The 17363-nt window shown below is 52.2% G+C and overlaps 1 protein-coding gene across 1 annotated transcript; it reads right to left on the reverse strand.

The window, feature by feature from the left end:
- Positions 1–4856: 4856 nt before the first annotated feature.
- LOC147217074 (heparan sulfate glucosamine 3-O-sulfotransferase 6-like) lies at positions 4857–16783 on the reverse strand. The gene is made up of 2 exons (XM_086175751.1): positions 16365–16783; positions 4857–6631 (listed from the first exon to the last, which is right to left on the reverse strand). The coding sequence occupies exons 1-2, from the start codon at positions 16763–16765 to the stop codon at positions 6013–6015; spliced, it is 1020 nt and encodes a 339-aa protein (XP_086031877.1). The 5' UTR covers positions 16766–16783; the 3' UTR covers positions 4857–6012.
- Positions 16784–17363: the final 580 nt, after the last annotated feature.

Below are 17363 nucleotides of genomic sequence, written 5' to 3' on the forward strand. Positions count from 1 at the left end.
TGACATCTGCTCCGGGTCGGTTTACAATTTTCCCACAGGCTCCTCCGTTTCGGGGATCAATCAGAGCCGCCGTCAGCCTGTCCCAGGTGAGCCGGCTGTAACCCGAGTCGGTGCGTTCATCACGCCGGCTCGCCCCGGGGGGCGGCGGCGGCTCGGCCTCACGAGGCTCCCTGGAGCCGGGACTGTCTATCAACTTTGCATTTATGACAGATTTGGGAAATATAGTCGCGGCGTGTTTTCATGAAGTGCGATTGAGATGTGCAGGTGTGTGTTGTCTTTTATGAGATGCCAATCACAGCGTTCACGGTCCCCCTGTGTGACCGTGAGTCTCGCACCTGCAGCGACGTCTGGAAAGACGAGGCCCGAGCGGATTCTTGGAAGTCCTGCGACTCGGAGTGAGAGCCGAAGCCGTAAGGTGAGCCCGAGGGGGCCGGAGGGGACGGGAAAAGGAGAACGTCTCGTTACGGACGATGCCAATATTGTGACGTTGATGGAAGCCTGAGGAACCCGCGGTCGAGTCTCCGCCGGGCGCGTAACGCCTCCCATGACGGCCTCCAGGAGCCTCTGAACTTCTGTTCATGACCTCTTCACAGAGAAGCGTCTGTCTCGCTGCAGCTTCCAGGGTCTCATCTATCAGGCTCGCGGTGAAATCCACCTGAACACACGCTTGGACCTGCAGCCTGCTGACGGCGAGGAGAAGCTCCCGGAAGCCCCCCCTTCTGAGGAGCTGCAAACACAGGGACGCCCGCCTTGCCCTGATCCGTCACGCTTATTGGTTCTACAATTATCCAATCATGGGATGTATTTTTATACAACCTAGAGGCATTTGGAGTGTGTGTGTGTGTATGTGTGTGTGTGTGTGTGTGTGTGCCCGCGTCCAGAAAATGACCAGTTGCAGAGCTCGCCACCACCAGACGCCACCAGACGACGCGGCGGTGAAAAGCCATTCCCAGCGAGAGGAAGCCGCCAACGCACGCGATGGGCGGAAGAAGTGAGTCAGAGGACGCATGCGACCGATGGCATCAAACACACACATGGAGCTGTGGCCGGGAGGCTGATCTAATTATGTCGGGTTTGTCTGCTCGCGCGTGCACGTATGAACGCACGCCTTCAGAGACGGACTTTCCGAGCCTTCATAAGTGTCGTCCGGAGCTCGCGGACACGCAAATGGAGCGTGTGGTTTGGTCAAAGCCGCCGTTTGGAGATTCCCGTTCCCCGTTCTTGATGAGCGGGTTCATGGGAAATGATGGGATGTGCACGGACGCCGGGCGTGCATCGCTCCCACTCAAGGTGATCAGCAGGAGCGTGCACGGTGCGCAGAAGACAAAGTTCCCTTCTAAACAACTGCCGGAGCGGCTGCGGTTTGAATCCCTGCTGTCTGCAAGGCGGCGGCTCCTCCAGAACTGGACCTCCAACCAGGGACCTTCTCACGGTGAAGCTTCTGGTTTAATAAAATCTCATGTGAACCCGAACTCAGACTTCCTACGTGGCTCCACGTGTTAAATAGCTCGGTCGTGGTGCCGGTGATACTGGAAGCTCACCTGTGGATCGAATGTCGGAGATGTTCTGTCGAGACGGCCTGAAGGGAAAGAAGGTCAAAGCAGGTCAGAAGGGCAAAGTTTGATTTGGCGATGCCGCGCGTGAACCTCTATCCTCCAAACGGCGGCCATCCGCTCGGCTGCACGTTTCCACCTAAACTTGGATTTTTTAATGTTAAAACACAGGAGGTTGATTCCAGTAAAACCGCGGTGATACGCATCCAGTCCGTAACCTTAAACAGTCCCGCCGTTCCCGCGGAGATGTTTCGAAAATCTCCCAAACCCAAATTGCTCATCCATTAGAGTTTCTCGTCACGATCCAACGAGATACCGTGAGGCCTGAAGCCGCAGGGGAGGGAGAGAAAACCCCAGAGCGTCTCTTCCCACAATCAAAGGAGGCTGCGGTCGGGCTGGAAAATGCGTCCCCGGTTCGAACCGTCTTCATTTGTGGCGACCGGCGAGGAAAACCGCCGTAATTCTGCTTTGTGTCTGCCGAGGGGAAAAAAAAAAACCAAAACATTCAAACCGGGGTTGATCCTTCCGCCTCGGAGTGTTTCTGTTTAGCCGCCCATCTGCCCATTATTACCCCGTCGCCCCAGAGAAAAGGAGTCACGACACAAAATATACATCCCTCGCCGGGCCGGAGCGGCCCGTAACCCAATCCGCGCTTTAAAACACATTTTCACTCGCGCAAACAAAGGCCAAATGGGGAGGAATTGATGGCGTGCATCGCACGGCGGGCTTCGGGCCCTCGGAGCGGCACGCCGGCCGGGGGGACGGACAAATTGGCGTCCTCACGAAGGCGTCCTCGCCATTCGGAGCTCAACAACGTCGCTATTTGCTTCCAAACAAATGTTATTCAAACAAAGCTGAGAAATGCTATTTAGCGGCGGCGTTGACATTAATACCCTCCGACCTGCAGGATCTGCGCGAGCAGAGTTTAGCTGCTGCTCAACGTGTCTCCGCCGGTCCAAATGTGGCTCCTGAGAAGCCCAGAGATGTCAAACTTCATAGTTATTCATCCATTTGTTCGTTATCTGCTCACCCTGGACCATCACAGGCCCACATATGGAGAGCGTTCATCCACTCATTCACACATCACGTAGATCAGGGGTGTCAAACTCATTTCTCATGACGGCCACATTCGGCCCAGGTAGATGTCAAGTGGGCCGGGCCATTAAAATAATAGCATACTCAGCAATAAATAACCAAAATATCATGTCTTTCCTCTGTTTTGGTGTAAAGAAGTACAAGGACATGAGGAAAATCTTGGAATTTCATGAACAATCCTTTTACAAAACATTTCATGAAACACCTCATATTTCCTTAGACAAAAGTGTAATTTACTTTTATCATTCACATGTTTGCATTGCAATCATGTGATCCCACTGATCGTACAAAGGCACAAAACTTTAACAAGTAATTGGTATTGAAAAATATAGTTATGCACTTTAAGATTAAATGAGACTTATAAAGAAAAAACATTAAACCATTTACACATGTGCATATAAAATCTATCTGTAAACGTCATCCATGAAACATGCAAACACATACAACACATACTGAAAATGCATGGAGTTGCATCAACAGTAGAATTCCATCATACTCGTTTGTAGTGAAGCTGATGACTAACGTTAAATGGCACATTTTCACCAGCAATTAGCAAGCTGGCTTTTACCGCTGCTGCACTGATTTCTCGGCTCTGGGTGAAAGTGGACGCTGTTTCCTCAGACCCGCCAGCGATTGGTTGATCTTATCTCTTCTCAGTTTCTTTGCAAGCTGTCATATTTTTCGCTCTGATGAGTCTCGTAGTGGCGCCGCATATTATATTCCTTAAATACCGAAATTTGTTGCAAACACGCCAAGCACAAAGGTTTCTCCGTAAATAAATAGGACTTAGTCAATTTTTCTTTGAAAATTCTACACTCTTTAACGACTTGTCTCTGTTTTGATAACGACATTTTGGCTAATGAGGGCGTAGCAGGAGGTGGAGAACAGGGTAGAAAAAACGTCATAACAAGCAGCAGGTGGTACATTGATAACGTCTGCTGATTGGTCCGTCTCAGTGATGCGGATTGTCGTCTACTCTGACCAAAATAGTGCGCCCCCTAGCGGAAAATCCTCGAATTGCACTTAATTAAAAATAATAAATCCTTGTCTTTTATGCATTTTTTCACTTTCAAATGATCCTGCGGGCCTGGTTGAACCCCTTTGCGGACCAGTTCCGGCCCGCGGGCCGTATGTTTGACACCCCTGATGTAGATGTTACATATGCATTTGCACAGGTGTAAAAAAACGATGTTCGCTATTTGCTCTGTTACAAAGTGGGGGTTTTTGGATGAACACATTCTGCCGCCATCGCTTTTAATTCTTGGACAATCTGTTGTTTTCTGGAAGGCTAACATTAGCATACTTAGCTCCGCATCAGGTGTCGACCAGCGCTGCCTCGTAGCGCCAAAGACATACCATTTCTTCTCCTTGAAGCACAAACGTGTTGGCCTTCCATCTCTCTGGAAACAGCCTTCCATCCGAATCGACTTTTCTCTTCCTGGACATTTAGGGATCGTTTGTATTTCTCAATACCACTTGTTTGAAATGGCATTGATGTGGATTCACTGCGATCTCACGGCGGGACGCCGTCACTTTGCAGGTAACATGATCGGCATGGAATTGTGGGAAATGTAGTTTATGGCTTGACTTTATTTTAAGACAGTCGTTCTCGCGGGCCACAGAAAACAAGGTGGCGACCCACATGCAGCCCGCGGGCCTTGAGTTTGACACGTGTGATGTAGAAGGTGTGTAACATCTCCACGTCTGGAGGGTCTCCATGAACCTCCTGCATGTGTTTGGACTGCGGGAGGAACCCGGAGAACCCTGGGGAACCCCACGCAGACGCTGGGAGAACATGGAGGCTCCACACGAGAAGGCCTCCGGTGGAAATCCAACCGGGGACCTTCTGGCAGCGAGGAGGAGGAGGTTCTTACTGCTGTTTCATTTCGTGATCATGCATTTCTAGCTGTGAATAATGACACAAATGTGTTGAGAAGGTCTGAACTCCGGGCCGGGTCTATTTTAGGATCCACGACGTTGCTCCCAAATACTTTTCTCACCAACCAGAGCAATTTATGAATGTGCGAGATTTATAACTTTCTCAGCTGTAAGAGTTTGGGCTCTTGTAGCCCCATAAAGTGGATACTGGATCTCCTGTTCGGGATTAATAATAGAGAATAGTCGCTCAACTGCTTCTGAATTCTTTATTGTTGAAAGTATCTTTTCATATGGAATCGTTAAAGACGAAGCACTTATATCGTCCTCGTTGAAAATCCCCGCATGCGCCGTGAAAGCGTTTGAAATTGCCAACTTTGAAGACAGAATCGTAAACCGCGGTGCCTTCAAGGGAGGCTGACGGTTGAAGGCTCCCCAAAATATCCGGGAAACGCAGAGCGGCAACGAGGCGATGTCCTAAATCATCGGTCGTCGCGCCCGCTTAGCTCACCTCCGACCAATTTTTCACATCATTACCGGCGCTAGGTGACAACTGCGGGCTCTGCTGAGAGCCCCGTCTATTTAACCAAACGTGACTGACGCTAACGCCTTCCCCAGATGGCGGCGTGGCGAATCGGTTACCCCCGATGCCGGCCGCCGCGCAATAACACGGGGTTGGCGCGGACGCAACCGGCCGACCGCAGCTGAAATTTCAGGGGCCCAGTAAAACCCGACGCCAGGCCTGTAAAACAGAAAGCGGGCACGGTAGGAGGTGCAACACGTCCACGCCAGTCAGGGATGTTCATGGATAAAAGCTCAGCCTCGCGACGCACAGCGTTTGATTCGACCACCAGGAGACGTCTGCAGCGCCCGACGCTTTTTCTTTTTTTTTTCCATCGGAGCAGATGTTTTTCCCGTCCGTTCGGGCAGCCGCACCATGAAAGAGAAGAGGGTGGAAGCGGTGGGGGCTCTGCCAGCTCGCCGGGATCTTTGGTAATTAAAGGAGGAATTGTGGGACGGTTGCGGCATCAGGAGAACGGAAAGGACCCCTGGGATGGGTTTCATCTGGGGTGACGCTTTAATTCGGAGTTAGAGTTCGACCCGGCGCGCTTTAAATGTGCTCAACGTCGGAAAATAGTCCCGTGAGAAATGCGTCGGATTTTGGAAAACGTGTCCTTTGACCTGTTTGTCTGAGGTGTTGCGTGGCGTCTTGATGGCGGAGGGTGATATCGCCCGTTGGAGGAACCGGAGAAACGTCTTCCGGAGTCGTGTCGGGAAACGTCCGAGGAGCGGCTGCAGCGATTTGAAATAAATACCCCGCGCGTCGAGGAGAGACTATAAATATCGGTTTACCGAGACGCAAACAGGCGGAGTCGCGTTTCCGTGACGTCAACGGGCACGAAAACGCCCGCCGTGTCGTATCAGACCATCATCTCTGGTGCGCGATCGGTCCTTTGGATCCTGCCGTTTCAGAGGAAGCGTTCCAGCTTCAGTCCCAGCCCAAGTCCTGTCCGCTCATCTGGTAGAAGCGCTGGTTGAAAGGCCGGTAGAAGTCCCTCAGCGTCTGCAGGACCTGCGCGGGGATCCGGGGATGGGGTCTTCCCTTGGACTTCCCCAGGCAGCGCGGCCTGCTGCTCCCCTCGGGTTTCTTCAGGCAGGGGAAGCCTTTGGTCTGGTTGAAGTAGAAGTGCTTGTCGGAGACGACTCTTTTGAGACCCAGGAAGTCCTGGACGCGGCCCATCTCTCCGGCGGGATCCGACACCAACCGCTCGCCGCACACGAAAAGAAACTGGGACAAAGGGAAGTAGCGGAGCCAGTTCTCCAGATGTTTGGCGTAGAGGCCGATGCGCACGGCGCTCCACGTGGTATCAATCAGCGCCGCCGAGCCGTTCTTCAAGGCCAGGCTCCGGAAGGACGGCAGGCCCGGGTTCTTGGACAGCGTCTGGGTGTAGTCGGACACGGCCCGCGTCACCGGGTCCCGCACCACCACGATGAGCTTGGCTCGCCGGTTCATGGTGCTGACGCGAGCCGGGGCCTCCTTGGTCACAAAGTAGCTGGGGGTCTTTTCCATGGTGATCTGGCCCTCCAGCGTCCGCGGCATCAGGCTCCTGGAAAGCAAAAAAAGAAAAAACGGAGAAGATTAGCGTGCGAGATAGGAAGACGGCGGTCCTTGTTTTGCTCCGCAGCTGATAGGTGTGTCCGGGAGGGCAGGTGGCGTGCGGCTCCTCCGGCGCCCGTCACAACATCCTGCTCTGATTAAAGCGCCGTCCACCCCGGCGAGGCTGCAGCGCCGCCCGCTCGCTCCGGGCCCGATGAGTCAAAACCACAAAGCCTCAAGAACCACTTAACGGCAATTTCCTGCAGATTTCCAGCTTTTCTTCATCCTGTGACAGCCCCCCCCCCCCAGCAGACCCACGTCCGCAGGAAGCGCCGGCCGAAGCTGCCAACATATGGACGCAACGAGCGGAACGCCACGCCACGCGGTGAGGCTGCAGGAGGGCCGGCGTGGAAAAGATGTCCCGCCAGGTGGAGGTGAGTCCGACCCCGTGCGATTCCCCGCACGCACCGGCTGATCCGGTTCAGGACGGACACGTTCTCCACACGGACACGTCTGGATCTGAGATTCGTCACCAACGTCAACATCCTTTCTGTGTTGATGCCAATTTAAAAGTGTTAGAATTGAACTTTATTTTTCCCGAAGGAAAGTCTTTTGCCAGAAGGCTCCGACATCCGTTCACTCCAAACACGGCACTGATTTTATGTTTCCTTCTTGCAGAAGGAGGAGGAGTTCTCAGGTAAGAAAGACCTTCTGTGGCGTCCCGCGGTTCTCCTCGGTGGTCTCGGTCTCCGATACCGAGCGGCTTCTTCAGCGTCCTCCTCCTCCTCTCGGACGCCTAAAGAGTCCACTTCATCTCCCGGGACGGAGCCGGTGTTTCTGATGACCTTATCGAGTCCTTTAGCTGCTTTCGGCCTCCGGCGCCGTAGAAGATGACGTTGGACGCCACCGTGTGCGGCATGGCTCCGCAGACGTCAACAGACCCGAGTCTCCTGAGGAAGAACGGGCGGCTCGGACCTTTCTTGTACACGCCATCTGTGTTTTTAGTCCAGTCTAGTTTGCGGCCTATGTGGACGCCCAGGTGCTCGTCCACAATGTCCACATCCATGGACGGAGATGGAGTTTGGACCTCGATTCCTCAAGTCCGCCACCGACTCCTTGGTCTTCTTTGGTTGAGTCGCAGGTGGTTCAATCCACCACGCTTCTGTCCTCGGCCCCCCGGCTGAGATCTTCTCCGGGTGGCAGGACGGTGGGAAGGTTTCCCCGTGCTCCTCACGATCTTCAGGATCTTCTGCGGCTGCGGTGATTTGTCAGCGTTTGCTTGTCGGGCTCGGTTCAAAGGGAGCAGCCGTCAGGGTTCTGGCGCCGTGACGGATCGGAGCTCATCAGCGTCCCGTCAAACACGCTGGAAAAACTCACTCTGGAAAGCAAACCCTCCGGCGCCGTCGTTCTTTATCGGGCCAAGAACGGACGGGGCAACGCCAGGGTTTGAAGGCTCTGCGGAGGTTCTCCGTCCTCCCGGTCAGAGAGACGCTCATCCTCTCGTCCAAGAGGTCCTGCTGCTGGACATGAATGGAGTAAAACCACCATGAGGTACCACCGTGCCCTGAGACCAAAGACCACGCATTGATTGATTGATTGTTTTCAAGAAACCCCCCCAGCGATCAATACGTCTGTCTCTGTATGACAGACTGTTGACTGGTTGTGTCTGCGGTCGTGTCGTGGCGCCCGTGCACGTGAGCGCAGAAGTGTCGAGGTTTAGCGATCGGAAATCGAGCAGTCGTCTCCAGTCACCCGACCAACACACGCACACACACACACGCACACACACACACACGCACATACACAGGCTCATATTCGTCCTTCACATTCTTCCCCCAGTAATTGAGCGTCGGTTGTCTTTCCACGCTCATGAATAGTTAATGGGCTTTTTCCTTTCCTCTGGTGGCTCTGCAGCCGCTTCCCTATCACATCATCAATAATCAACGTTTCCGGTGGCTGATCGGTCGGGACGGGCTGCGCCTCTCGTGCGCGGAAACGGCACATATTTCCACAGGCTTGAAAACTGCGTCCTCTGTTAGCGCCGCATGCTAACATGTAGCATGAGAGCTAAGCCGGGCTCCGAGACGCTTCCTCTGGATCCCGGCAGCGTCGGAGCCCCTTTCCTCCCCTGGGAGGCCGAACGCTGATTCCGCCGCTGATACGCTCTAACCCGTCTGGATCCTGGGATTAAAAAACAACTGTGGCTGCAAGGATGTGGCCGGGGACTTCCTGCCCCCCCTCACCCAAATTATGGGTTCTCCCGCTAAAGTGCCTCGGCGATTCCCCACCCTTCCCCCCGCCGAGCCGCCAAAAGACATCCTGTGCATAAAGCGGCAGCCCGATTGTCCAATTATCAAGTCATTTTTTCCCTCAAGCAGACGGAGCCGTTGGTGAAGCGTGTGTGAAGGACGGCGAGAAGAGAAGTTTAGGAGAGTGGATGAAACCGGCGTCTAATCTTTCCCCGGATTAGCAGCGAGCATAAAAAGCTGTTTGCGACCCTCGGCCCGCCTCCGAGGAAACGTCTCGTCAGGTGCCGATCACTCTTAGAATTACCGCTAAATTTTTCACAGCGGGTAAAAGAGTACAAACAAGTTGCCATTTTACGCGGGAACTGGTTGCCAGGCAACTGGAAATATATGTGTTCATTAGCACATTTTCCAAAATAACCCGGGAACGCTCGGGCATAAAAGTTGACCGCGAGGATCCGTCAGCGAGGCCGTGGGTAACGAGCGCTTCCTCGCCCTCCCGCCGCGCTCGCAGGAGCGGCCGTGGCGTCCTGCAGGCCGACCGGAGGGACCCTCACGCCGCCGCCATTCCGTCTTTGCGCTCTTTGTCTGAACGGAAACCCGAGCAGGCGTAGATCCTCAGAATGACGTTGACACTGCACACAAACAAAAGCCAATGGGGGCAATCTCCAACGCAGCCTGGGGACACGACAAGCGAGGACAGCCCGTGACCGGGTGTGTGTGGAGGCTGCGGATCACACACACACACACACACACACACACGCGCGATGCATCATCGAGTTATGGCCTTTTCTTAATGGCCTTGAATGACGACGATGCAGACGTGAGGATGAAGCAGTTCACCACAGGCTTGAAACCTTCCTCTCAGAGAAGCTAACAGTTAGCGGTAGGCTAGAACAACAACAGAAAAATACTGGATAAAACATGTTTATCCCCACACGTCAGCACGGGAGGCCAATTTCCACAGCGTTTGCTGTCACCTTTCTGAGCAGGGGGGCTGTGGAGAGGTGTGGGAGGCGCGGTGGGGTGTGTGTGTGTGTGTGTGTGTGTCAGAGTGTGTGTGGCGGGGTCAGACTCAGCATACATCCTGAGCTGATCTGCTTTTTCCTCGCTATAAAGGAGGCGGCGCCCAATGAGCGATGGGTCATCTTGCACCGTGACTTGAGGACACCTAGAAGATGCGGCGCCTCAGGAGAGTCCACGGCATCCTCAGAGATCCGTCCCACCCTGGACAACGTCTTCTCCAACTGCTGCCCCCAAAGAGGCTGTTTAGGACAATCGATGCAGATTGAAAGAACGCTTTAACCGCACAACGCTCATCGAGCCAAATTCGGCACAACCACGAACACTTCCACCGTTTTTTTTTTTTCACTTTTTCTTTCTACGTATTTATCTGTTTATTCTTCTAGATCAGTGTTTCTCAACCTTTTTAGAGCCACGGCACATATTTTACATTAGAAAAATCACACGGCACACAATCAAATAAATATGTCAAAAATATTTTGTAACGAATTAGAATGAAACCGTCGTCTCAATTTACTTCGTGTGAAATCTAATATATCTAATATCTGTGGATTCGTCAAGTTGCAATGCAAATTTCCCACTGATGTGCAACTTTGCCAGAACACTTTTTTCAACGTCCGAAGACATGTCATCAATATGTCTGGAAATGGTATTATTTGAGAGAACTGGCTATTTCTTTATCAACGCCAGAGCCGAGCATTTTTTGTCTCCAATAATTTTGCCGGCAGGTCGTGTTAATGTTTTGCTGTTTGGATTTAGAGACGAGTTCAGCAACTTTATAGCAGCTTTCACTGCTTTCTCACTGGTCTTGGTCGTTTTCAACAACGCTGCCTGTCTGTTCACGCAGATACAAGTACTTTATATTTTAACCTTCTCCAGGCAGATGTTGCAGATTTGCGACAGCCAAATATCAGATTTTTCCTGCAACTACAACTTAATTTGAGCCTGAGAGGGTTAAAAATGTATCACGCAAAGCGTCACTAATCACTCTGATACACAGATGCACAGGTTCATTCACTACCCGTTGCCATGGAATGGACACATAGACATAACCGCCGGCAACCATAAAAACCTATCTTTAACCTAAAAAAAAACAAAAACTGTGCAAAATTTCATTTCACTGTGCAATATTCAGAACTGTGCAATATTTCATTTCATAACAGCTACACTACAATTTTTTCTTTTATCTTACTATTGTGCACTCCTTACCTCACTTGTTACTAAGACACTTATAGTTTTATCACTTGTTTACTAAGACACTTTATAGTTTCACTGAGATACTTTATAGTTTATAGTTTATTTTTATTTCTAATTCTGCCTTTTTCTTTTTATTATTTATTACTGTTATATTTTCTGTAACTCTGGCACAACAATTTCCTTCGGGATTAATAAAGTTGTTCTTATCTTATCTTATCTTATCTTATAGGAAGACACATTATTAACATTGGATAAATAATTTTCGGACCAATCGGGTGAAAGTGGGCATTTTTCCAGGGCACACCTGATGATCCTCACGGCACAGTGGTTGGGAAACACTGATCTAGATGTTGTTTTATATGTTTTTCTGTCTTATTTCTAACCCAGAGACGCTGCTGCTGTTGTAAGTCTTGAATCCTTGAACGATGATGCAGAGGAGCGAATGGAAGAAACACATTTCTTACAGAGTTACATCGCACACTCGCTACTCTGCAGTTCAGCTTCGCGTATTCTGGCCTAAGAAGGAAAAAAATATAGTTAAATGTCAGTAAAGCAGGAGGCGCAGGGAGGCTGGTAAAGCTTTGAGAGGTTCGTTGAGGGTTAATATCTTTGGAAAAGGCATCCAAACGATCACGTCTCTACTTGGTGGAAACTCTTTCTTCTCAGGTGAAACTGGAGGTCGATATTTCCAGAAGAAGAGGAGCGTGTGTGTGTTCGTGTGTGTGTGTCCGCTGGCGGTGAGCAGATGTTTGCATGAATCGGATGTTTACATAATTATTAGTTTGTAACCGTGAGGCTGGAAAACCATTGAAAACGAGCAGGGTGTGTTTGTCATCTGGTAACCGTAGCATGAATCGGCCGGCCTGACGTGCACATCCATCATCCAATCAGGGTGAACCGGATCGACCTGACGGAAGGAAATGAAGCCGGTAACGATCGTTCGCCCGTTTGATTCACCAAATAAAAAGGATTTTCATCCGAATCACAAACGCAGGGCGAGCAGGCGAACGACCCGAAAGGCCGGACGCGTCCAAACGCTCATCCACGCGCTGGATTTGTGCGCTTTCATCATTTGAACTGTCACAAATCCAGACCTCCGTGGACGGGACGCCGAGCCGGACCTCCACCTCCGGATCCGTCACACCTCCCGGATACATAAATATACTCCTGCTCCACGACAGAAAGGCAAAAAATACATTTGACTTGAAATGCTGATGTAGAAGGTCACTGGAAGGGAGCCTTCCTGTGTCGACTCTCCGTTTCCCCAAAAATGTTGTCTGGCGTGTTAAAATGAATTAACACGCCAAATAACTTTTTTTTTTCTTTTTTTGCCTTTATGTTATGTACAGACAAAATATGTGTTATCTTGTTTTTAAATCAATGAACAACTGCAGAGAAAACGAAACAGCATTCCTGCTTGCAACAAAACATTTTGAAGACGTTGCGTTGAAGGTCGCTTTTAAGCAAAATACTCCACGTGTATTTGAGTCCTTCTTGTATTTACGAACGAAAAAAGCCAAACTTAAAGTATTTAAGTTTGCAGCAAACCTAAAATGCCGTCCTCTCTCTGTGCTGTCATCCTTTTACTGAAGCGTTCAGTCGTTTATGAAGGGCAACAAAAATATTTTAGATGTTTCAAGATCGCCATCATCTTCAGATAAAGACAACATTTTTAAAAATGAGCAAAATAAAATAAAATACATTCTAATTAAATACCCATTATTTTCAGAAGCCACAGGAGGCGGGATTGCCGACCCCTGACCTAGAAAGTCCAGACACGCGAATGTTGTATGTCTCTATATGAAGGCTAATCTATTCTACTTTGACAACAAAATGTATGCATATATATATATATATATATATATATATATATATATATATATATATATATATATATATATATATATATATATATAGAAATGCACATACATAAATTAAACTCATTCTGTCCAAGTCAAAGTATCTGCATGAAATCCATCTAAACATTCAGATTTCCTAAACACGACCTTTGACCTTTGTCGCCAGGATCTGGATTAAAATGTGTATTTACTTGGGTTCTTAAATTGTTTACATGTGAAAACAAACCCCAAGTTGTGAGACGGCGTCCCGGATTGAACTGCACGCGTGTGACCGAATCACCGAATCAGATTAAAAATGGAAATAAGAGCGCGCTCAGTGTTTGAGTCCAACCTGGATCTGCTAGAAGGAGCTCTTCTTCACCAGACGTGAAGGCGTGAACCCATGAAAAGGTGTTTTCGGCCTTCAAGAGATCAAATCACATCCTTTTTGTCCAGATTTGTGGACGGTTGGGACACACGTGTGTGTGTTCAGCTGTTGTTTCATCATTAACTGTACCGGTAACACACACACACACACGCACACACACACACACACACACACACACCTCTGGAAGTCGACGTTTGCAGCTTCCTCGTGACAAACTGCATAGAAAACATTAATGTCCTCAATGTGCCGAAGGAACGGCCGGGCCAATTACACGGCGAAGCGGCACATTTCCCTGCTTCCTGTGGGCCGGTGATCCCACTTCACCCCGACGACATGAAAAATAAACCCGTTTCCTGTTTCCTGTTGTGCTTTTAATCCAAACGTAGCGCCGCCATGTGACTCTTCTGTTTAAATCACTGAACAAAAGACGGATCTGCTGCCATGAACTCAAATCACCGCTGCGGTAGAATGTGGATTTCTTCAAAGCTCAGGTGTTTGGCGGCGAGCGGCCGCCGCCCCTGCTGCCTCAGGGGTCACAGATGACGCCATTCACAGCCGCCGCCGCCGCCACCGCCACTCCTGAGTTTGGATGACAGCCGGCGAATCCGCCCCGGTGATTTCACCTCGGATCTCGTTGCGGCACCTTTGTCCGTCCAGCGCCGATCCTCCGCCGTCGGCTCTGGTTTCAGCCGGCGTCCCCGCCTCGTCCCTGCCTCGTCCCCGCCTCGTCCCTGCCTCGTCCCTGCCTCGTCCCTGCCTGCCCCGCCGCTTCCACGCCACACAAAGCCCGGTGTTTACAGCAAGCGAGCGGGTGATTCTAGTCATCCGACCGCAGCGGCGTTTAAAGATGGCGTTCTTCGGGAAACCGTGGAAAACGCGAGCGAGCTGTGCGTGTGGTGGACTCGTCCGGAAGAGATGGAGAAGCAGTCGAGAGCATCGTCTGTGAGGAGGTGGAAGACGTTTACGGGGATCCGCCGCGGCGGACGGCGGGAACGTGGACGGACGAGGCGTTCGGAGTCGGTTTGATGGTTTTAGAAGAGGAGCAGCTTCACTCCGTCCATAGATGTTTAGTCAGAAACATCTCTGTGGAGGCTCTCAGTCGTCCAGGTCGTGCTGGAAGCTTGGATAAATCTTCTCATCGTGGCAACTGGACTTGACTTTCTTCACTTTTCAAATGAAAGCTACATTTAGCATAGCATTGTAGCATTGAGGGTGCATCCAGTAAGCTAAGGTGAGAGCGCCAAATGAAAAACGTCCCCAGCCTGCTCGGCCGCTGCCACCGTCTTCATCCCTTCTTCAAGGTAAAAGCACGTCATAAACCCCGTTTGGAGGAACCCGTACGCTAAAATGATCTCTGAACCGTTTCCGTGCGTGATTTTGTTTTCGGCTCAAAACGCGTCCGAGAGCTTTGGAAGCCGGTTCGGTTCGGTACCATCTTCCCATGAGAGCGCTCGCTCAGCCACTTCCTGCACTTTGGACGTCGGAGGAGAAAACCCGTGGAGGCGGTCGCCGTCCCATTTCACCCAAAGCCAAATCCGTCTCCTCGCGTTCCTCAAAGAGGCGTTCAGCCGTTCACTGGACCGTATGGGGTCTCCGTGAACCTCCTGCATGTGTTTGGACCGCGGGAGGAACCCGGAGAACCCCGAGGAACCCACGCAGACCCGTGGAGAACACGAAGCCTCCACACGGTTCTCCTCCTGAAGCTCCTGAAGCTGCCAAACGTGTCTCGCATCGCAGCGGCGGCCGGTGCGAAGAGTGAATGCTAAGCTAACGGCTAACCCGTATTGGGGCGCGAACCCGTCCCGCCTCCATCGGTCACAACTGAACCGTCCCTTCACTGCACGCATCGAACAACAGCAACAACAACTGATGGGCCGAGGCGCTGCGATCACAGCGATCCATACTATTGATCAGCGATGGCAGCTCCGGTCGCCGTGGCGCCGCAGATCGGCTGCCGCCAATCAACATTTGCAAGAGCGGCGATAAACATCCCGGATCACGGCGGGGGCTCTGAAGGTCATGTGACGCCGACGCCGTCCGATCGACCGGGGTCACTGAATATATTCATATGAGTATTATGGGATGGCCCGGTCGGCTCGGTCAGCGGAAGCCAGGAGATGACGGGTGTCGATGGGGTTTTGACGGAGGTGTCCAGATGATGAAGTGCTCCTCAGGGAGCCTCCGGCCTTCACGCCGCCGGCCGGCTCGTGATTCCACCTCAGTGAGGAGCACCGGACCTTCTGACTCCAGCTTGTCCTCATCCATCACCACCCAAACACCTTCTCTGGGACACTTTGTAAATCTTCCGCTGCTTTGAGACGCTCCCTCCTGGAGACTCCGCTGCCAATCACCTGCCTCCATCTGATCTTCTCCTCACACTTCATGTCCTCCTTCATTCCATCCATGAACTTCCTCTCTTCTACCCAAATCTTCACCGTCCCTCCTCCGTCCACGTCCAAACCATGTCAGTCTGACTTGATCTCCAGAACATCTAACCTGTGCCGTCCCTCTGACGGACTCCTTCCCGATCTTCTCCGTCCTCCTCGCTCCCAGAGAGGAACCTCGGCATCTTCATGCCTGCCGCCTCCAGTTCTGCTTCATATCTTCTCCTCAATGTCTCCAAACCAGAAAGCGTGGCTGCTCTTCACCTCCACCTCCTCCCTGCTCGTTCCTTTACCTCTTCTCCACCCTCTCCGCTGCTCTGGACTTCTGACCCTCCACCTTCTTCTCCACCTCCGCCCCCTGTACCCTCGCCTCTCCTTCAGCCCGGTAGATGTTCCTCCAGCTCCAGCTCACTCCCAGAGAACCTCCACACCTTCATCTCTGTGCATCATGAATGCGCATCAACCCGAAGTTCTGCCCTGTTAGAACTTTTCTCCAGCCGTCCCGACCTCTTCTCCACCTCCATCCCCTCTCCTGTCCTCCCGGGTTCCTCTCCAGATGTTCCTCAAGCTCTTCCCGCTTCACCCCTGCTCAGTCACGACTGCGTAACGACCCGAAGTTCTGGTCTGGACGTCCTGCAGGAAGTCTGAGGACCTTCTCGGCGCCTACCTGTACCACTGCAGGCCTCTGTCGTAGAACCTGTCGAAGAAGTGCGGCTCTGCGCCCACGGCGCGCACGTCCGGGTGGACGCGCAGGAACTCCAGCAGCGCCCTGGTTCCTCCCTTCTTCACGCCGATGATGATGGCCTGCGGGAGCCGCTTGACTCCGAAGCTGTTCGCCACCGGGATGCCGGTGGCCGGCGAGGGCGCGCCGCGGTCCGGCTCCCCGTCCGCGGAGCCCCGGGGGGCCGCCGGAGCTCCGGCGCGCAGCCGCCGGGGGCCGCAGGAGGTCCTGGGAGCAGAGGCGCACATCCCGGAGAGGCAGTAGAAGAAGTAGGTGCAGATGAGCAGCGCGGTGAAGCTCAGCCAGACCCTGGACACCGGCACCTTCCCGAAGTTCAGCCGCCGCATCCCATGGGTCGACCGGCCGCTCCTCCACCTACCGGAGCCGCGACCCTCCGGGCGTCAGGACGCGCTCCCCGCGGCTCAGGGTGGAGGAGGACTCCGGACCGCCGCTCGCTTCCTGCGCGAACATCTCGACTGTGAAGGTCTCCTCTGATGTGCCCGGTCTGATGGGACCTCAGCCTGCAGGAGCGCAGAGGTTCTCCTCTCCACCCCCTTCCCACCAGTCTCCACCCTTCCCTCCTCCACCGACACTAACATGCCCGGCGGGTTTGGGATCGGAGGAGGAGCTGGAGGAGGAGGAGCGGGACGAGAAGGTGGAGGTGCGTTTCACGTTATATCTCCAAAAAAAAAAAAAAAACACGGGATAAATATCAAAAATAAATCCCGGAGCTTAAAAGTGACGCCTCAGAGGAAACAGCTCATGTCCCCTCTGAGCCTGGAGCTTCTGGCTTCCCTGGACCTCAGACACAGACCCTGAGGTGGACCGGGTCAGGATCAGAATGGACCAGGACCAGGACAGATGAGGTCCAGGACAGATCAGGACCAGGAGTGGACCAGGACCAGGACAGATGAGGTCCAGGACAGATCAGGACCATGGACGGAT

The sequence above is a fragment of the Fistularia commersonii genome, chromosome 28 (genome assembly GCF_037954325.1).
Source record: "Fistularia commersonii isolate RoL2024-O1a breed Wild chromosome 28, RoL_Fcom_v1.0, whole genome shotgun sequence".
NCBI lineage: Eukaryota > Metazoa > Chordata > Actinopteri > Syngnathiformes > Fistulariidae > Fistularia > Fistularia commersonii.

Bases quoted from the DNA above. Each gene is read 5' to 3' on its own strand.
- LOC147217074 (XM_086175751.1), bottom strand. From the start codon at position 16,765: ATGCGGCGGCTGAACTTCGGGAAGGTGCCGGTGTCCAGGGTCTGGCTG. The intron at 6,632-16,364 runs GTAGGCGCCGAG...TTTGCTTTCCAG, and splicing joins AGAGGCCTGCAGTGGTACAG to GAGCCTGATGCCGCGGACGC.